General features: G+C 53.2%; 1 protein-coding gene across 3 annotated transcripts in view; it reads left to right on the forward strand.

Moving 5' to 3' along the window:
* Window positions 1-18,707, forward strand: part of sez6l2 (seizure related 6 homolog (mouse)-like 2) — a 44,941-nt gene extending 26,234 nt beyond the window's left edge. For 2 of the 3 annotated variants that reach the window (XM_088637323.1, XM_088637324.1), the window contains exons 12-19: window positions 251-447; window positions 1,121-1,315; window positions 9,203-9,415; window positions 10,758-10,949; window positions 14,533-14,568; window positions 14,684-14,801; window positions 15,106-15,208; window positions 15,751-18,707. In XM_088637323.1, the coding sequence (XP_088493449.1) occupies window positions 251-447; window positions 1,121-1,315; window positions 9,203-9,415; window positions 10,758-10,949; window positions 14,533-14,568; window positions 14,684-14,801; window positions 15,106-15,208; window positions 15,751-15,780 (1,084 nt within the window). In that variant the 3' untranslated portion in view covers window positions 15,781-18,707. The remainder of the gene's footprint in view (window positions 1-250; window positions 448-1,120; window positions 1,316-9,202; window positions 9,416-10,757; window positions 10,950-14,532; window positions 14,569-14,683; window positions 14,802-15,105; window positions 15,209-15,750) is intronic. The other variant, XM_088637325.1, reaches the window with a different exon arrangement.
* Window positions 18,708-20,684: the final 1,977 nt, after the last annotated feature.

Genomic DNA, 20,684 nt, shown 5'->3' on the forward strand with positions numbered 1-20,684 from the left:
TCTCAGTGCAGTGTTAATGTACTGGAGTGTCCAGTCAGTGTGTCTGTATTAACCCCTCTCTCTCTCAGTGCAGTGTTCATGTACTGGAGTGTCCAGTCAGTGTGTCTGTATGAACCCCTCTCTCTCTCAGTGCAGTGTTAATGTACTGGAGTGTCCAGTCAGTGTGTCTGTATTAACCCCTCTCTCTCAGTGCAGTGTTCATGTACTGGAGTGTCCAGTCAGTGTCTGTATTAACCCCTCTCTCTCTCAGACTCAATATCCGACGCAGTGATATCCTCACCCTGTATGATGGCCATGACCTCACTGCTCACGTGTTTGGCCAGTACCTGGGGTCGCGGGAGCGTTTCCGGGTGTACTCTTTGGGGTCAGAGGTCACGATCCAGTTCCAGAGTGATGCTGACGACTCCTCCTTCATCCTCAGCCAGGGCTTCCTCATCCACTACCGCGGTAAAGTCCCTTCGGTGACTCCACAGTACACTCGTACTCACACACACTCACACACACTCACACCAGTGCCACACACGGTCACACACGGTCACACACTCACACACGGTCACACACTCACACACTCACACACTCACACACAGACACACACAGACACACACACACTCACACACTCACACACTCACACCAGTGCCAGTGCCACACACACACACACACTCACACACTCACACCAGTGCCAGTGCCACACACACTCACACACTCACACCAGTGCCACACACACACACACACACTCACACCAGTGCCAGTGCCACACACACTCACACACTCACACCAGTGCCACACACGCTCACACACTCACACCAGTGCCAGTGCCACACACACACACTCACACACTCACACCAGTGCCAGTGCCACACACGCTCACACACTCACACACTCACACCAGTGCCAGTCCCACACACACTCACACACTCACACCAGTGCCAGTGCCACACACACTCACACACTCACACCAGTGCCACACACGCTCACACACTCACACACTCACACCAGTGCCAGTGCCACACCAGCCTGGGGAGAACACGCAGACTCCACACAGACAGGGCCCCAGAGCCCCGGCCGGCATGAGGGTGTCGTCTCTGGGCTCCTCGGGATTCCCGCCTGTTTCCGCCCCCAGAGGTGGAGCGGAACGACACCTGTGCCGCGCTGCCGCCCGTCAGCTCGGGCTGGAGCAGCTCCTCCCACCCCAGCCTGGTGAGGGGCAGCGTGGTGACCTACGAGTGCCAGCCGGGCTACGACATCGTCGGCTCCGACATCATCACCTGCCAGTGGGATCTGTCCTGGAGCAACGCCCCGCCCACCTGCAGGAGAGGTCAGTCCAGGTGTTCATCTCTCTGTGTGAGGAGTGTCTCTGGGGTCTGTGTTAGGGTCTGTGTTCATCTCTCTGTGTGAGGAGTGTCTCTGGGGTCTGTGTTCATCTCTCTGTGTGAGGAGTGTCTCTGGGGTCTGTGTTCATCTCTCTGTGTGAGGAGTGTCTCTGGGGTCTGTGTTCATCTCTCTGTGTGAGGAGTGTCTCTGGGGTCTGTATTCATCTCTCTGTGTGAGGAGTGTCTCTGGGGTCTGTATTAGGGTCTGTGTTCATCTCTCTGTGTGAGGAGTGTCTCTGGGTTCTGTATTAGGGTCTGTGTTCATCTCTCTGTGTGAGGAGTGTCTCTGGGGTCTGTGTTCATCTCCCTGTGTGAGGAGTGTCTCTGGGGTCTGTATTAGGGTCTGTGTTCATCTCTCTGTCTGAGGAGTGTCTCTGGGGTCTGTATTAGGGTCTGTGTTCATCTCTCTGTGTGAGGAGTGTCTCTGGGGTCTGTATTAGGGTCTGTGTTCATCTCTCTGTGTGAGGAGTGTCTCTGGGGTCTGTATTAGGGTCTGTGCTCATCTCTCTGTGTGAGGAGTGTCTCTGGGGTCTGTATTAGGGTCTGTGTTCATCTCTCTGTGTGAGGAGTGTCTCTGGGGTCTGTATTAGGGTCTGTGTTCATCTCCCTGTGTGAGGAGTGTCTCTGGGGTCTGTATTAGGGTCTGTGTTCATCTCCCAGTGTGAGGAGTGTCTCTGGGGTCTGTATTAGGGTCTGTGTTCATCTCTCTGTGTGAGGAGTGTCTCTGGGGTCTGTATTAGGGTCTGTGTTCATCTCTCTGTGTGAGGAGTGTCTCTGGGGTCTGTATTAGGGTCTGTGTTCATCTCTCTGTGTGAGGAGTGTCTCTGGGGTCTGTATTAGGGTCTGTGTTCATCTCTCTGTGTGAGGAGTGTCTCTGGGGTCTGTATTAGGGTCTGTATTGATCTCTCTGTGTGAGGAGTGTCTCTGGGGTCTGTATTAGGGTCTGTATTCATCTCTCTGTGTGAGGAGTGTCTCTGGGGTCTGTATTAGGGTCTGTGTTCATCTCTCTGTGTGAGGAGTGTCTCTGGGGTCTGTATTAGGGTCTGTGTTCATCTCTCTGTGTGAGGAGTGTCTCTGGGGTCTGTATTAGGGTCTGTATTGATCTCTCTGTGTGAGGAGTGTCTCTGGGGTCTGTATTAGGGTCTGTATTGATCTCTCTGTGTGAGGAGTGTCTCTGGGGTCTGTATTAGGGTCTGTGTTCATCTCTCTGTGTGAGGAGTGTCTCTGGGGTCTGTATTAGGATCTGTGTTCATCTCTCTGTGTGAGGAGTGTCTCTGGGGTCTGTATTAGGATCTGTGTTCATCTCTCTGTGTGAGGAGTGTCTCTGGGGTCTGTATTAGGGTCTGTGTTCATCTCTCTGTGTGAGGAGTGTCTCTGGGGTCTGTATTAGGGTCTGTGTTCATCTCTCTGTGTGAGGAGTGTCTCTGGGGTCTGTATTAGGGTCTGTGTTCATCTCTCTGTGTGAGGAGTGTCTCTGGGTCTGTATTAGGGTCTGTGTTAATCTCTCTGTGTGAGGAGTGTCTCTGGGGTCTGTATTAGGGTCTGTGTTCATCTCTCTGTGTGAGGAGTGTCTCTGGGGTCTGTATTAGGGTCTGTGTTCATCTCCCTGTGTGAGGAGTGTCTCTGGGGTCTGTGTTCATCTCTCTGTGTGAGGAGTGTCTCTGGGGTCTGTATTAGGGTCTGTGTTCATCTCTCTGTGTGAGGAGTGTCTCTGGGGTCTGTATTAGGGTCTGTGTTCATCTCTCTGTGTGAGGAGTGTCTCTGGGGTCTGTATTAGGGTCTGTGTTCATCTCTCTGTCTGAGGAGTGTCTCTGGGGTCTGTATTAGGGTCTGTGTTCATCTCTCTGTGTGAGGAGTGTCTCTGGGGTCTGTATTAGGGTCTGTGTTCATCTCCCTGTGTGAGGAGTGTCTCTGGGGTCTGTATTAGGGTCTGTATTGATCTCTCTGTGTGAGGAGTGTCTCTGGGGTCTGTATTAGGGTCTGTGTTCATCTCTCTGTGTGAGGAGTGTCTCTGGGGTCTGTATTAGGGTCTGTGTTCATCTCTCTGTCTGAGGAGTGTCTCTGGGGTCTGTATTAGGGTCTGTGTTCATCTCTCTGTGTGAGGAGTGTCTCTGGGGTCTGTATTAGGGTCTGTGTTCATCTCTCTGTGTGAAGAGTGTCTCTGGGGTCTGTATTAGGGTCTGTGTTCATCTCTCTGTGTGAGGAGTGTCTCTGGGGTCTGTATTAGGGTCTGTATTCATCTCCCTGTGTGAGGACTGTCTCTGGGGTCTGTATTAGGGTCTGTGTTCATCTCCCTGTGTGAGGAGTGTCTCTGGGGTCTGTATTAGGGTCTGTGTTCATCTCTCTGTGTGAGGAGTGTCTCTGGGGTCTGTATTAGGGTCTGTATTCATCTCCCTGTGTGAGGAGTGTCTCTGGGGTCTGTATTAGGGTCTGTGTTCATCTCTCTGTGTGAGGAGTCTCTCTGGGGTCTGTATTGGGGTCTGTGTTCATCTCCCTGTGTGAGGAGTGTCTCTGGGGTCTGTATTAGGGTCTGTGTTCATCTCTCTGTGTGAGGAGTGTCTCTGGGGTCTGTATTAGGGTCTGTGTTCATCTCTCTGTGTGAGGAGTATCTCTGGGGTCTGTATTAGGGTCTGTGTTCATCTCCCTGTGTGAGGAGTGTCTCTGGGGTCTGTGTTCATCTCCCTGTGTGAGGAGTGTCTCTGGGGTCTGTATTAGGGTCTGTATTCATCTCCCTGTGTGAGGAGTGTCTCTGGGGTCTGTATTAGGGTCTGTGTTCATCTCTCTGTGTGAGGAGTGTCTCTGGGGTCTGTATTAAGGTCTGTATTCATCTCCCTGTGTGAGGAGTGTCTCTGGGGTCTGTATTAGGGTCTGTGTTCATCTCTCTGTGTGAGGAGTGTCTCTGGGGTCTGTATTAGGGTCTGTCTTCATCTCCCTGTGTGAGGAGTGTCTCTGGGGTCTGTATTAGGGTCTGTATTCATCTCTCTGTGTGAGGAGTGTCTCTGGGGTCTGTATCAGGGTCTGTGTTCATCTCTCTGTGTGAGGAGTGTCTCTGGGGTCTGTATTAGGGTCTGTGTTCATCTCTCTGTGTGAGGAGTGTCTCTGGGGTCTGTATTAGGGTCTGTATTGATCTCTCTGTGTGAGGAGTGTCTCTGGGGTCTGTATTAGGGTCTGTATTCATCTCTGTGTGAGGAGTGTCTCTAGGGTCTGTATTAGGGTCTGTATTGATCTCTCTGTGTGAGGAGTGTCTCTGGGGTCTGTATTAGGGTCTGTCTTCATCTCCCTGTGTGAGGAGTGTCTCTGGGGCCTGTATTAGGGTCTGTATTCATCTCTGTGTGAGGAGTGTCTCTAGGGTCTGTATTAGGGTCTGTATTGATCTCTCTGTGTGAGGAGTGTCTCTGGGGTCTGTATTAGGGTCTGTATTCATCTCTCTGTGTGAGGAGTGTCTCTGGGGTCTGTATTAGGGTCTGTGTTCATCTCTCTGTGTGAGGAGTGTCTCTGGGTCTGTATTAGGGTCTGTGTTAATCTCTCTGTGTGAGGAGTGTATCTGTGGTCTGTATTAGGGTCTGTGTTCATCTCTCTGTGTGAGGAGTGTCTCTGGGGTCTGTATTAGGGTCTGTGTTCATCTCTCTGTGTGAGGAGTGTCTCTGGGGTCTGTATTAGGGTCTGTGTTCATCTCTCTGTGTGAGGAGTGTCTCTGGGGTCTGTATTAGGGTCTGTGTTCATCTCTCTGTGTGAGGAGTGTCTCTGGGGTCTGTATTAGGGTCTGTGTTCATCTCTCTGTGTGAAGAGTGTCTCTGGGGTCTGTATTAGGGTCTGTCTTCATCTCCCTGTGTGAGGAGGGTCTCTGGGGTCTGTATTAGGGTCTGTATTCATCTCTGTGTGAGGAGTGTCTCTAGGGTCTGTATCAGGGTCTGTATTGATCTCTCTGTGTGAGGAGTGTCTCTGGGGTCTGTATTAGGGTCTGTATTCATCTCTCTGTGTGAGGAGTGTCTCTGGGTCTGTATTAGGGTCTGTGTTCATCTCTCTGTGTGAGGAGTGTCTCTGGGGTCTCTATTAGGGTCTGTATTCATCTCTCTGTGTGAGGAGTGTCTCTGGGGTCTGTATTAGGGTCTGTCTTCATCTCTGTGTGAGGAGTGTCTCTGGGTCTGTATTAGGGTCTGTATTGATCTCTCTGTGTGAGGAGTGTCTCTGGGGTCTGTATTAGGGTCTGTGTTCATCTCTCTGTGTGAGGAGTGTCTCTGGGGTCTGTATTAGGGTCTGTATTGATCTCTCTGTGTGAGGAGTGTCTCTGGGGTCTGTATTAGGGTCTGTGTTCATCTCTCTGTGTGAGGAGTGTCTCTGGGGTCTGTATTAGGGTCTGTGTTCATCTCTCTGTGTGAGGAGTGTCTCTGGGGTCTGTATTAGGGTCTGTATTGATCTCTCTGTGTGAGGAGTGTCTCTGGGGTCTGTATTAGGGTCTGTATTCATCTCTCTGTGTGAGGAGTGTCTCTGGGGTCTGTATTAGGGTCTGTGTTCATCTCTCTGTGTGAGGAGTGTCTCTGGGGTCTGTATTAGGGTCTGTGTTCATCTCTCTGTGTGAGGAGTGTCTCTGGGGTCTGTATTAGGGTCTGTATTGATCTCTCTGTGTGAGGAGTGTCTCTGGGGTCTGTATTAGGGTCTGTATTGATCTCTCTGTGTGAGGAGTGTCTCTGGGGTCTGTATTAGGGTCTGTGTTCATCTCTCTGTGTGAGGAGTGTCTCTGGGGTCTGTATTAGGATCTGTGTTCATCTCTCTGTGTGAGGAGTGTCTCTGGGGTCTGTATTAGGATCTGTGTTCATCTCTCTGTGTGAGGAGTGTCTCTGGGGTCTGTATTAGGGTCTGTGTTCATCTCTCTGTGTGAGGAGTGTCTCTGGGGTCTGTATTAGGGTCTGTGTTCATCTCTCTGTGTGAGGAGTGTCTCTGGGGTCTGTATTAGGGTCTGTGTTCATCTCTCTGTGTGAGGAGTGTCTCTGGGTCTGTATTAGGGTCTGTGTTAATCTCTCTGTGTGAGGAGTGTCTCTGGGGTCTGTATTAGGGTCTGTGTTCATCTCTCTGTGTGAGGAGTGTCTCTGGGGTCTGTATTAGGGTCTGTGTTCATCTCCCTGTGTGAGGAGTGTCTCTGGGGTCTGTGTTCATCTCTCTGTGTGAGGAGTGTCTCTGGGGTCTGTATTAGGGTCTGTGTTCATCTCTCTGTGTGAGGAGTGTCTCTGGGGTCTGTATTAGGGTCTGTGTTCATCTCTCTGTGTGAGGAGTGTCTCTGGGGTCTGTATTAGGGTCTGTGTTCATCTCTCTGTCTGAGGAGTGTCTCTGGGGTCTGTATTAGGGTCTGTGTTCATCTCTCTGTGTGAGGAGTGTCTCTGGGGTCTGTATTAGGGTCTGTGTTCATCTCCCTGTGTGAGGAGTGTCTCTGGGGTCTGTATTAGGGTCTGTATTGATCTCTCTGTGTGAGGAGTGTCTCTGGGGTCTGTATTAGGGTCTGTGTTCATCTCTCTGTGTGAGGAGTGTCTCTGGGGTCTGTATTAGGGTCTGTGTTCATCTCTCTGTCTGAGGAGTGTCTCTGGGGTCTGTATTAGGGTCTGTGTTCATCTCTCTGTGTGAGGAGTGTCTCTGGGGTCTGTATTAGGGTCTGTGTTCATCTCTCTGTGTGAAGAGTGTCTCTGGGGTCTGTATTAGGGTCTGTGTTCATCTCTCTGTGTGAGGAGTGTCTCTGGGGTCTGTATTAGGGTCTGTATTCATCTCCCTGTGTGAGGACTGTCTCTGGGGTCTGTATTAGGGTCTGTGTTCATCTCCCTGTGTGAGGAGTGTCTCTGGGGTCTGTATTAGGGTCTGTGTTCATCTCTCTGTGTGAGGAGTGTCTCTGGGGTCTCTATTAGGGTCTGTATTCATCTCCCTGTGTGAGGAGTGTCTCTGGGGTCTGTATTAGGGTCTGTGTTCATCTCTCTGTGTGAGGAGTCTCTCTGGGGTCTGTATTGGGGTCTGTGTTCATCTCCCTGTGTGAGGAGTGTCTCTGGGGTCTGTATTAGGGTCTGTGTTCATCTCTCTGTGTGAGGAGTGTCTCTGGGGTCTGTATTAGGGTCTGTGTTCATCTCTCTGTGTGAGGAGTATCTCTGGGGTCTGTATTAGGGTCTGTGTTCATCTCCCTGTGTGAGGAGTGTCTCTGGGGTCTGTGTTCATCTCCCTGTGTGAGGAGTGTCTCTGGGGTCTGTATTAGGGTCTGTGTTCATCTCTCTGTGTGAGGAGTGTCTCTGGGGTCTGTATTAAGGTCTGTATTCATCTCCCTGTGTGAGGAGTGTCTCTGGGGTCTGTATTAGGGTCTGTGTTCATCTCTCTGTGTGAGGAGTGTCTCTGGGGTCTGTATTAGGGTCTGTCTTCATCTCCCTGTGTGAGGAGTGTCTCTGGGGTCTGTATTAGGGTCTGTATTCATCTCTCTGTGTGAGGAGTGTCTCTGGGGTCTGTATCAGGGTCTGTGTTCATCTCTCTGTGTGAGGAGTGTCTCTGGGGTCTGTATTAGGGTCTGTGTTCATCTCTCTGTGTGAGGAGTGTCTCTGGGGTCTGTATTAGGGTCTGTATTGATCTCTCTGTGTGAGGAGTGTCTCTGGGGTCTGTATTAGGGTCTGTATTCATCTCTGTGTGAGGAGTGTCTCTAGGGTCTGTATTAGGGTCTGTATTGATCTCTCTGTGTGAGGAGTGTCTCTGGGGTCTGTATTAGGGTCTGTCTTCATCTCCCTGTGTGAGGAGTGTCTCTGGGGCCTGTATTAGGGTCTGTATTCATCTCTGTGTGAGGAGTGTCTCTAGGGTCTGTATTAGGGTCTGTATTGATCTCTCTGTGTGAGGAGTGTCTCTGGGGTCTGTATTAGGGTCTGTATTCATCTCTCTGTGTGAGGAGTGTCTCTGGGGTCTGTATTAGGGTCTGTGTTCATCTCTCTGTGTGAGGAGTGTCTCTGGGTCTGTATTAGGGTCTGTGTTAATCTCTCTGTGTGAGGAGTGTATCTGTGGTCTGTATTAGGGTCTGTGTTCATCTCTCTGTGTGAGGAGTGTCTCTGGGGTCTGTATTAGGGTCTGTGTTCATCTCTCTGTGTGAGGAGTGTCTCTGGGGTCTGTATTAGGGTCTGTGTTCATCTCTCTGTGTGAGGAGTGTCTCTGGGGTCTGTATTAGGGTCTGTGTTCATCTCTCTGTGTGAGGAGTGTCTCTGGGGTCTGTATTAGGGTCTGTGTTCATCTCTCTGTGTGAAGAGTGTCTCTGGGGTCTGTATTAGGGTCTGTCTTCATCTCCCTGTGTGAGGAGGGTCTCTGGGGTCTGTATTAGGGTCTGTATTCATCTCTGTGTGAGGAGTGTCTCTAGGGTCTGTATCAGGGTCTGTATTGATCTCTCTGTGTGAGGAGTGTCTCTGGGGTCTGTATTAGGGTCTGTATTCATCTCTCTGTGTGAGGAGTGTCTCTGGGTCTGTATTAGGGTCTGTGTTCATCTCTCTGTGTGAGGAGTGTCTCTGGGGTCTCTATTAGGGTCTGTATTCATCTCTCTGTGTGAGGAGTGTCTCTGGGGTCTGTATTAGGGTCTGTCTTCATCTCTGTGTGAGGAGTGTCTCTGGGTCTGTATTAGGGTCTGTATTGATCTCTCTGTGTGAGGAGTGTCTCTGGGGTCTGTATTAGGGTCTGTGTTCATCTCTCTGTGTGAGGAGTGTCTCTGGGGTCTGTATTAGGGTCTGTATTGATCTCTCTGTGTGAGGAGTGTCTCTGGGGTCTGTATTAGGGTCTGTGTGAAAGGAGTGTCTATATTAACCTCTGGAGTCTTTATTTACCCCTCTCTCTCTCAGTCCAGTACTGTTCTGACCCAGGGGAAGTGGTGAATGGCGTGAGGACAGTTCTGGGTGGGGCCCGACAGGTTGCAGAGGCCCTGTTCCCCGTGGGCGTTGTGGTGCGGTTCTCTTGCTCTGAGGGGTATCAGCTGGAGGGGGCCCCTTCCCTCACCTGCCACAGCCGTGACACAGGCACCCCGAAGTGGAGTGACCGCAGCCCAAAGTGTGTCTGTGAGTGACTGCGCCTCTTCTGTCTCTACACTGATACCCCTGTGAACCCCTCTCTCTCTCAGTGCAGTGTTAATGTACTGGAGTGTCCAGTCAGTGTGTCTGTATTAACCCCTCTCTCTCTCAGTGCAGTGTTAATGTACTGGAGTGTCCAGTCAGTGTGTCTGTATTAACCCCTCTCTCTCTCTCTCAGTGCAGTGTTAATGTACTGGAGTGTCCAGTCAGTGTGTCTGTATTAACCCATCTCTCTCTCAGTGCAGTGTTAATGTACTGGAGTGTCCAGTCAGTGTGTCTGTATTAACCCATCTCTCTCTCAGTGTGTGTGTCCTGTTGTGTGTGGTTATTACTGAGGGACTCTGTGATCTCCTCTCTCTCTCTCACTGTGTCTCCTGTCCTGTTGTGTGTGTTTATTACTGAGGGATTTTCTGTGATCTCCTCTCTCTCACTGTGTCTCCTGTCCTGCTGTGTGTGTTTCTCAGTGCAGTGTTAATGTACAGGAGTGTCCAGTCAGTGTGTCTGTATTAACCCCTCTCTCTCTCAGTGCAGTGTTCATGTACTGGAGTGTCCAGTCAGTGTGTCTGTATGAACCCCCCTCTCTCTCTCAGTGCAGTGTTAACGTACTGGAGTGTCCAGTCAGTGTGTTTGTATTAACCCCTCTCTCTCTCAGTGCAGTGTTCATGTACTGGAGTGTCCAGTCAGTGTGTCTGTATGAACCCCCCTCTCTCTCTCAGTGCAGTGTTAATGTACTGGAGTGTCCAGTCAGTGTGTCTGTATGAACCCCTCTCTCTCAGTGCAGTGTTAATGTACTGGAGTGTCCAGTCAGTGTGTCTGTATTAACCCCTCTCTCTCTCAGTGCAGTGTTAATGTACTGGAGTGTCCAGTCAGTGTGTGTGTATTAACCCCTCTCTCTCTCAGTGCAGTGTTAATGTACTGGAGTGTCCAGTCAGTGTGTGTGTATTAACCCCTCTCTCTCTCAGTGCAGTGTTCATGTACTGGAGTGTCCAGTCAGTGTGTGTGTATTAACCCCTCTCTCTCTCAGTGCAGTGTTAATGTACTGGAGTGTCCAGTCAGTGTGTCTGTATTAACCCCTCTCTCTCTCAGTGCAGTGTTAATGTACTGGAGTGTCCAGTCAGTGTGTGTGTATTAACCCCTCTCTCTCAGTGCAGTGTTAATGTACTGGAGTGTCCAGTCAGTGTGTGTGTATTAACCCCTCTCTCTCAGTGCAGTGTTAATGTACTGGAGTGTCCAGTCAGTGTGTCTGTATTAACCCCTCTCTCTCAGTGCAGTGTTAATGTACTGGAGTGTCCATTCAGTGTTAATGCATTAACCTGTCCCTCTCTCTCAGTGAAGTATGAGCCCTGCCCTAACCCTGGTATCCCTGAGAATGGCTATCAGACTCTTTACAAGCACCGCTACCAGGCTGGAGAGACTCTGCGGTTCTTCTGCTACGAGGGCTACGAGCTCATCGGCGAGGTCACCATTACCTGCATCCCTGGACACCCCTCTCAGTGGAACAGTCCGCCCCCCTTCTGCAAAGGTAAGAGATGGTTTGAGCCTGTGAGTATAGAAACAGAGAGAGATCGAAATGATCAAGAGGTAAGGCAGGGACAGGGGGGAGAGAGAGGAGTAGAGACAGGAGGAGAGGCAGGGACTGGGGGGAGAGAGAGGAGTAGAGACAGGAGGAGAGGCAGGGACTGGGGGGGTAGAGATAGGAGGAGAGACAGGGACTGGGGGGGAGAGACAGGAGGAGAGGCAGGGACGGGGGGGGAGAGAGGAGTAGAGACAGGAGGAGAGGCAGGGACTGGGGGGGAGAGACAGGAGGAGAGACAGGGACTGGGGGGGAGAGACAGGAGGAGAGACAGGGACTGGGGGTGGAGAGAGGAGTAGAGACAGGAGGAGAGGCAGGGACTGGGGGGGAGAGACAGGAGGAGAGGCAGGGACGGGGGGGGAGAGAGGAGTAGAGACAGGAGGAGAGGCAGGGACGGGGGGGAGAGAGAGGAGTAGAGACAGGAGGAGAGACAGGGACAGGGGGGAGAGAGAGGAGTAGAGACAGGAGGAGAGACAGGGACTGGGGGGGAGAGACAGGAGGAGAGGCAGGGACGGGGGGGGAGAGAGGAGTAGAGACAGGAGGAGAGGCAGGGACGGGGGGGAGAGAGAGGAGTAGAGACAGGAGGAGAGACAGGGACTGGGGGGAGAGACAGGAGGAGAGGCAGGGACGGGGGGGGAGAGAGGAGTAGAGACAGGAGGAGAGGCAGGGACTGGGGGGGAGAGACAGGAGGAGAGGCAGGGACTGGGGGGGAGAGACAGGAGGAGAGGCAGGGACGGGGGGAGAGAGAGGAGTAGAGACAGGAGGAGAGGCAGGGACGGGGGGGAGAGAGACAGGAGGAGAGACAGGGACGGGGGGGAGAGAGAGGCAGGGACGGGGGGGAGAGAGGAGTAGAGACAGGAGGAGAGGCAGGGACGGGGGGGAGAGAGAGGAGTAGAGACAGGAGGAGAGACAGGGACTGGGGGGAGAGACAGGAGGAGAGGCAGGGACGGGGGGAGAGAGAGGAGTAGAGACAGGAGGAGAGACAGGGACTGGGGGGAGAGACAGGAGGAGAGGCAGGGACGGGGGGGGAGAGAGGAGTAGAGACAGGAGGAGAGGCAGGGACTGGGGAGGAGAGACAGGGACTGGGGGGGAGAGACAGGAGGAGAGACAGGGACTGGGGGTGGAGAGAGGAGTAGAGACAGGAGGAGAGGCAGGGACTGGGGGGGAGAGACAGGAGGAGAGGCAGGGACGGGGGGGGAGAGAGGAGTAGAGACAGGAGGAGAGACAGGGACAGGGGGTAGAGAGAGGAGTAGAGACAGGAGGAGAGGCAGGGACATGGGGGAGAGACAGGAGGAGAGGCAGGGACGGGGGGGGAGAGAGAGGAGTAGAGACAGGAGGAGAGGCAGGGACGGGGGGGGAGAGAGGAGTAGAGACAGGAGGAGAGGCAGGGACTGGGGGGGGAGAGAAAGAGGAGTAGAGACAGGAGTAGAGACAGGGACGGGGGGGAGAGAGAGGCAGGGACGGGGGGGAGAGAGGAGTAGAGACAGGAGGAGAGGCAGGGACGGGGGGGAGAGAGACAGGAGGAGAGGCAGGGACGGGGGGGAGAGACAGGAGGAGAGACAGGGACTGGGGGTGGAGAGAGGAGTAGAGACAGGAGGAGAGGCAGGGACTGGGGGGGAGAGACAGGAGGAGAGACAGGGACTGGGGGTGGAGAGAGGAGTAGAGACAGGAGGAGAGGCAGGGACTGGGGGGGAGAGACAGGAGGAGAGGCAGGGACGGGGGGGGAGAGAGGAGTAGAGACAGGAGGAGAGGCAGGGACGGGGGGGAGAGAGAGGAGTAGAGACAGGAGGAGAGACAGGGATAGGGGGGAGAGAGAGGAGTAGAGACAGGAGGAGAGACAGGGACTGGGGGGGAGAGACAGGAGGAGAGGCAGGGACGGGGGGGGAGAGAGGAGTAGAGACAGGAGGAGAGGCAGGGACGGGGGGGAGAGAGAGGAGTAGAGACAGGAGGAGAGACAGGGACTGGGGGGAGAGACAGGAGGAGAGGCAGGGACGGGGGGGGAGAGAGGAGTAGAGACAGGAGGAGAGGCAGGGACTGGGGGGGAGAGACAGGAGGAGAGGCAGGGACGGGGGGAGAGAGAGGAGTAGAGACAGGAGGAGAGGCAGGGACGGGGGGGAGAGAGACAGGAGGAGAGACAGGGACGGGGGGGAGAGAGAGCAGGGACGGGGGGGAGAGAGGAGTAGAGACAGGAGGAGAGGCAGGGACGGGGGGGAGAGAGAGGAGTAGAGACAGGAGGAGAGACAGGGACTGGGGGGAGAGACAGGAGGAGAGGCAGGGACGGGGGGAGAGAGAGGAGTAGAGACAGGAGGAGAGACAGGGACTGGGGGGAGAGACAGGAGGAGAGGCAGGGACGGGGGGGGAGAGAGGAGTAGAGACAGGAGGAGAGGCAGGGACTGGGGAGGAGAGACAGGGACTGGGGGGGAGAGACAGGAGGAGAGACAGGGACTGGGGGTGGAGAGAGGAGTAGAGACAGGAGGAGAGGCAGGGACTGGGGGGGAGAGACAGGAGGAGAGGCAGGGACGGGGGGGGAGAGAGGAGTAGAGACAGGAGGAGAGACAGGGACAGGGTGTAGAGAGAGGAGTAGAGACAGGAGGAGAGGCAGGGACATGGGGGAGAGACAGGAGGAGAGGCAGGGACGGGGGGGGAGAGAGAGGAGTAGAGACAGGAGGAGAGGCAGGGACGGGGGGGGAGAGAGGAGTAGAGACAGGAGGAGAGGCAGGGACTGGGGGGGGAGAGAAAGAGGAGTAGAGACAGGAGTAGAGACAGGGACGGGGGGGAGAGAGAGGCAGGGACGGGGGGGAGAGAGGAGTAGAGACAGGAGGAGAGGCAGGGACGGGGGGGAGAGAGACAGGAGGAGAGGCAGGGACGGGGGGGAGAGACAGGAGGAGAGACAGGGACTGGGGGTGGAGAGAGGAGTAGAGACAGGAGGAGAGGCAGGGACTGGGGGGGAGAGACAGGAGGAGAGGCAGGGACGGGGGGGAGAGAGAAAGGAGGAGAGACAGGAGGAGAGGCAGGGACGGGGGGGAGAGAGACAGGAGGAGAGACAGGAGCAGAGACAGGGACTGGGGGGGAGAGAGAGGAGTAGAGACAGGAGGAGAGGCAGGGACGGGGGGGAGAGACAGGAGGAGAGACAGGGACTGGGGGGGCAGAGAGAGAGGAGGAGAGACAGGAGGAGAGACAGGGACTGGGGGGGAGAGACAGGAGGAGAGGCAGGGACTGGGGGGAGAGAGACAGGAGGAGAGACAGGAGCAGAGACAGGGACTGGTGGGGGAGAGAGAGGAGTAGAGACAGGAGGAGAGGCAGGGACGGGGGGGAGAGACAGGAGGAGAGGCAGGGACGGGGGGGGAGAGAGGAGTAGAGACAGGAGGAGAGGCAGGGACGGGGGGGGGAGACAGGAGGAGAGACAGGGACTGGGGGGGGAGAGACAGGAGGAGGGACAGGAGGAGAGACAGGAGCACACACCCTTGTTTCCAGGGACGGTCTGGGCTCTGGGGACTAACCTGCCTCCCTCTGTGTCTCCGCCCCTGGACAGCGTACGAGGAGTTACTGGAGGACCACAAGCTCGAAGGTCAGTCCCGGCCCCGCCCCCGCCCCCCCGGGCCGCGCTCTGATTGGTCTCCCGCCCGTGACGGGCAGGGCCGCCGGCCAGCCGCTGACGAGGCCGCTCCCCCTCTGTCTTTCAGTCTCCCGGGCGACCGATCGCTCCCCCCAGATGAAGGGCGGGAACATCGCCCTTGCGATCTTCATGCCAATCATCCTGGTCATCTTTCTGATTGGTGGAATCTACCTGTATTACACCAAGTAAGTCCCGCCCATTGCTGTCAGTGGGTCAGTGAGCGTGTGAGTCAGTGAGTCAGAGGGGTCAGAGGGTCAGTAGGTCAGTGAGTCATTGAGTCAGTGAGTGTGTGGGTCAGAGGGTCAGTGAGCGTATGAGTCAGAGGGTCAGAGGGTCAGAGGGTCAGAGGGTCAGTGGGTCAGTGGGTCAGAGGGTCAGTGGGTCAGTGGGTCAGTGGGTCAGTGGGTCAGTGGGTCAGGTTCCAGGGAAAGTCTTTGTTTGGCCTGTCTCTCTCTCACACTGCGTCTCCTGTCTGTGTGTGGTTTGCAGGTTCCAGGGAAAGTCTTTGTTTGGCCTGTCTCTCTCTCACACTCACTCCTACAGCCCCATCACTGTGGAGTCAGACTTCAACAACCCCCTGTACGAGGCTGGGGTAAGACTGCCTGTCTCTCTGTCTGTGTACACCCCTAACCCCCTCTCCTCATCCCTCTCTCTCTCTCTCTTTTGAAGTTGTATGTTATTTAACTGGTTGCTGCTGTTCTGTGTTTATGTGTCTGGTGATTCCTTCAGTGTCTGTGTATTGGACAATACGGGAAAATAAGGACTTCATTGCACTTGTGCGTATGACAGTACACTGAACTGAACAAACACCTCTCCACCTGTCTCTCGCTCTGTCCCTGTTTGTCTCTCTTTTGTCTCTCTCTCTCTCTATCCTTCTCTCTTCTTGTTCCCATCTCTCTCTTTGTCCCTGTCTGTCTCTCTTCTTGTCCCTGTCTCTCTCTCTTTGTCCCTGTCTCACTTCTTGTCCCTGTCTGTCTCTCTTCTTGTCCCTGTCTCTCTCTTCTTGTTGCTGTCTGTCTCTCTCTTTGTCCCTCTCTCTCCCTCTGGCTCCTGTCTCCCTCTCTCTTTGTCCCTGTCTTTCTCTCCTTGTCCCTGTCTGTCTCTCTCCTCATGTCCTTGTCTCTCCTTGCTCAGGACACAAGGGAATACGAGGTGTCCATCTGAAGAGAACGGTGAGGGGAGAGACAGACAGACCAACGGCGTCTTGCCCCCCTCACGCCAGCGACTGGCCTGCCTCCTCCGGGCTGTCTGTCTCTGAGCCCTCGTGCTGATGAACTCTGTGTCCTGCCTGTCTGTGTGCTTGTCCTTGGCCTGTCTCTCTGTCTCTGTCTGTTTCTCACTTCATGTGTGTCGGTTTCGGTCTGTGTGTCTGTGTCTCTCAGTCTGTCACTGTGTGTCTGTGTCTCACAGTCTGTCACTGTGTGTCTGTGTCTCTCAGTCTGTCACTGTGTGTCTGTGTCTCTCAGTCTGTCACTGTGTGTCTGTGTCTCTCAGTCTGTCACTGTGTGTCTGTGTCTCACAGTCTGTCACTGTGTGTCTGTGTCTCACAGTCTGTCACTGTGTGTCTGTGTCTCACAGTCTGTCACTGTGTGTCTGTGTCTCTCAGTCTGTCACTGTGTGTCTGTGTCTCTCAGTCTGTCACTGTGTGTCTGTGTCTCACAGTCTGTCACTGTGTGTCTGTGTCTCTCAGTCTGTCACTGTGTGTCTGTGTCTCTCAGTCTGTCACTGTGTGTCTGTGTCTCTCAGTCTGTCACTGTGTGTCTGTGTCTCTCAGTCTGTGTCTCAGTCTGTTACTGTGTGTTTGTGTCTGTGTGTGTCACTGTGGGTTTGTGTGTCTCTGTGTCTCTGTCTCACACACTGTGTGTTTGTGTGTCTCAGTCTGTCACTGTGTGTCTGTGTGTATCACACTGTGTCTGTGTCTATGAGTCTGTGTCTCAGTCTGTCACTGTGTGTCTGTGTGTATCACACTGTGTCTGTGTCTATGAGTCTGTGTCTCAGTCTGTCACTGTGTGTCTGTGTGTATCACACTGTCTGTGTCTATGAGTCTGTGTCTCAGTCTGTCACTGTGTGTCTGTGTGTATGAGTCTGTGTCTCAGTCTGTCACTGTGTATCTGTGTATCACACTGTGTGTCTGTGTCTCAGTCTGTCACTGTGTGTCTGTGTATCACACTGTGTCTGTGTCTCAGTCTGTCACTGTGTGTCTGTGTATCACACTGTGTGTCTGTGTGTATCACACTGTGTCTGTGTCTATGAGTCTGTGTCTCAGTCTGTCACTGTGTGTCTGTGTGTATGAGTCTGTGTCTCAGTCTGTCACTGTGTGTCTGTGTATCACACTGTGTCTGTGTCTCAGTCTGTCACTGTGTGTCTGTGTATCACACTGTGTGTCTGTGTCTCAGTCTGTCACTGTGTGTCTGTGTATCACACTGTGTCTGTGTCTATGAGTCTGTTCAAACTGAACGCTGTTTGTATTGTATTGTAATTAGTCAACGAGCCTTCGTTTTCAAACCAGAGAAACAAAAAAACGTTAGATTGAAAAGTGAGAGACTGAGAGACAGACAGAGAGACTGAGAGACAGACAGACAGAGAGCAGGAGACTGAAACAGACAGGCAGTGAGAGAGACAGGCTGACAGAGAGAGAGACAGGTAGAGACGTAGCCCATTGAATGTATATACTTGATTGAATATCAGATCTTCTCTATGAAAATATATATGTATACATCTGTCAACGATTCAGTGCCAAATTGAGCATCCTGTAATGTGAAAACAAGAGAATGTCACTTTCCTCCCATCTAAGTTGGCTGCCATAGTATCTCAGTTATCGCCGTCCCATTGCATTCTGGTCTTTGTAGTTTCTATTTATTGAGAAAAGCAAATTTTCTACTTTTCATCCTGCTCAGTCCCCCATTGTTATCTGCAGCACTGTGTCAGTGACAAACACTCAGTATCATCACTCAGTGATAAACACACCCTCAGTAATAAACCCGCAGTGATAAACACACAGCAGGACAGGAGACACTGAGAGAGAGAGGAGAGATCACAGAGACTCCCTCATTAATAAACACACAGCAGGACAGGAGACACAGTAAGAGAGAGGAGATCACAGAGAGTCCCTCAGTAATAAACACACAGCAGGACAGGAGACACAGGGAGAGAGAGGAGATCACAGAGACTCCCTCAGTAATAAACACACAGCAGGACAGGAGACACAGGGAGAGAGAGGAGATCACAGAGACTCCCTCAGTATTAAACACACACAGCAGGACAGGAGACACAGTGAGAGAGAGGAGATCACAGAGAATCCCTCAGTAATAAACACACACAACAGGACAGGAGACACAGTGAGAGAGAGAGAGGAGATCACAGAGAATCCCTCAGTAATAAACACACACAACAGGACAGGAGACACAGGGAGAGAGAGGAGATCACAGAGACTCCCTCAGTAATAAACACACACAACAGGACAGGAGACACAGTGGGAAAGAGAGAGAGGAGATCACAGAGAGTCCCTCAATAATAACCACACACAACAGGACAGGAGACACAGTGAGAGAGAGGAGATCACAGAGAATCCCTCAGTAATAAACACACACAGCAGGACAGGAGACACAGGGAGAGAGGAGATCACAGAGACTCCCTCAGTAATAAACACACACAGCAGGACAGGAGACACAGTGAGAGAGAGGAGATCACAGAGAATCCCTCAGTAATGAACACAAACAGCAGGACAGGAGATCACAGAGAATCCCTCAGTAATAAACACACACAGCAGGACAGGAAACAGTGAGAGAGAGGGAGGAGATCACAGAGAAGCCCCAGTCATGAATACACTCAGCAGGACGGGAGACACAGTGAGAGAGGAGATCAGAGAAGGCCTCAGTCATGAATACACACGTCGGGACGGGAGACACAGTGAGGCAGGTGACAGGGGTGAGGGTGTGTTGTATTGTGCTGTGCAGTCGAGGAGTGAACAGAACACACTGCTTACTCAGGTGCAGTGGTCACTGATCTCATCAGTGTTTATTTATGATCTGTTTATTGTTTATTCATTTTTATCAACTTGTTTGCTGAATAAAAAAACTTCATGGACTGCTCACTGTTGTCTGTTGTTCATAACTGGGACACTGCTGGAGAGAGGGAGACAGGAAGAGGGAGGAGAGAGACAGGAAGAGAAAGTAGGATGGAAAAGAAGAGAGGAGAGAATAGAGACAGGAGGAGAGGGAGGGAATAGAAATGGGGGAAAGGGGAGAGAGAAGAGAAGAAAGGAGGAGAGAGAGTTATGTGGGAGAAGGAGGGGGGCACAGAGCAGAGGTCAGAGGTCAGAGCACTCTCCAGTCTCTCTCCCACAGAAGCCCCCCTGTCAGGACAGTGGACCCAGCGGGGACCCCGAACGCTGCAGGGGTGAGCTAGACTCCGTTTACTGCTGGGGCACATCTGAATGATGATGATGATACTCTTGGTCTATATACCACCTTTCCTCACGGCGCTCAACAGGAACGAGTCCAAAACCAGTGAAAAGAGCAGCAGCAGCAGGAACAGGAGGTGGACAGCAGCTCTCCGATACCCCTGGGGTACAGCTCCTGAGTGTTGGGGCGCAGCAGGAGATGTCCACACTCCGGGGGGACAGACAGGAGAGGGGGGGCTGGGCAGACTGGGGTTCGTTCAGGGCGGATCCAGAGACCCCCGCGAGCGGAGCTCCACAGTGGTCAGCGTGGGAGACAGTGTGGGCCGAGCTCAGGACAGAGAGAACTCAGCTCCACAGACACAGGCTGAGCCCAGCTGAACAGAACCAAGACACTGTCACACACACACACACACACACACACACACACACACACACACACACACACACACACACACACACACACACACACACACACAGTCTCACAGTCTCTGAGAGAGACACACACACACAGTCTCACTGTCTCTGAGAGACACACACACACAGTCTCACTGTCTCTGAGAGAGACACACACACACAGTGGTCAGCGTGGGAGACAGTGTGGGCCGAGCTTAGGACAGAGAGAACTCAGCAACACAGACACACAGGCTGAGCCCAGCTGAACAGAACCGAGACACTGTCACACACACACACAGTCTCACTGTCTCTGAGAGACACACACAGTCTCACTGTCTCTGAGAGAGACACACACACACAGTGGTCAGCGTGGGAGACAGTGTGGGCCGAGCTCAGGACAGAGAGAACTCAGCTCCACAGACACACAGGCTGAGCCCAGCTGAACAGAACCAAGACACTGACACACACACACACACACACACACACACACACACACACACACACACACACACACACACACACACACACACACACACAGTCTCACTGTCTCTGAGAGACACACACACACAGTCTCACTGTCTCTGAGAGACACACACACAGTCTCACTGACTCTGAGAGACACACACACACAGTCTCACTGTCTCTGAGAGAGAGACACACACAGTCTCACTGTCTCTGAGAGAGACACACACACACAGTCTCACTGTCTCTGAGAGAGACACACACAGTCTCACTGACTCTGAGAGACACACACACACAGTCTCACTGTCTCTGAGAGAGAGGGCTCAGTCCACACACACACACAGTCTCACTGTCTCTGAGAGAGACACACACACAGTCTCACTGTCTCTGAGAGAGACACACACACACAGTCTCGCTGTCTCTGAGAGAGACACACACACACAGTCTCGCTGTCTCTGAGAGAGACACACACACACAGTCTCACTGTCTCTGAGAGAGAGGGGTCAGTCCACACACACACAGTCTCACTGTCTCTGAGACAGACACACACAGTCTCACTGTCTCTGAGAGAGCAGACCGGACTATAATCTCCTACACTGAACACCTGAGAGAGAGACAGAGAGAGAGAGGGATCAGTCCACACACACACAGTCTCACTGTCTCTGAGAGAGACACACACACACACACAGTCTCACTGTCTCTGAGAGAGACACACACACAGTCTCACTGTCTCTGAGAGAGACACACACACACAGTCTCGCTGTCTCTGAGAGAGACACACACACACAGTCTCGCTGTCTCTGAGAGAGAC

This window comes from Lepisosteus platostomus, chromosome 6 (genome assembly GCF_059453375.1).
Source record: "Lepisosteus platostomus isolate fLepPlt1 chromosome 6, fLepPlt1.hap1, whole genome shotgun sequence".
Lineage (NCBI taxonomy): Eukaryota > Metazoa > Chordata > Actinopteri > Semionotiformes > Lepisosteidae > Lepisosteus > Lepisosteus platostomus.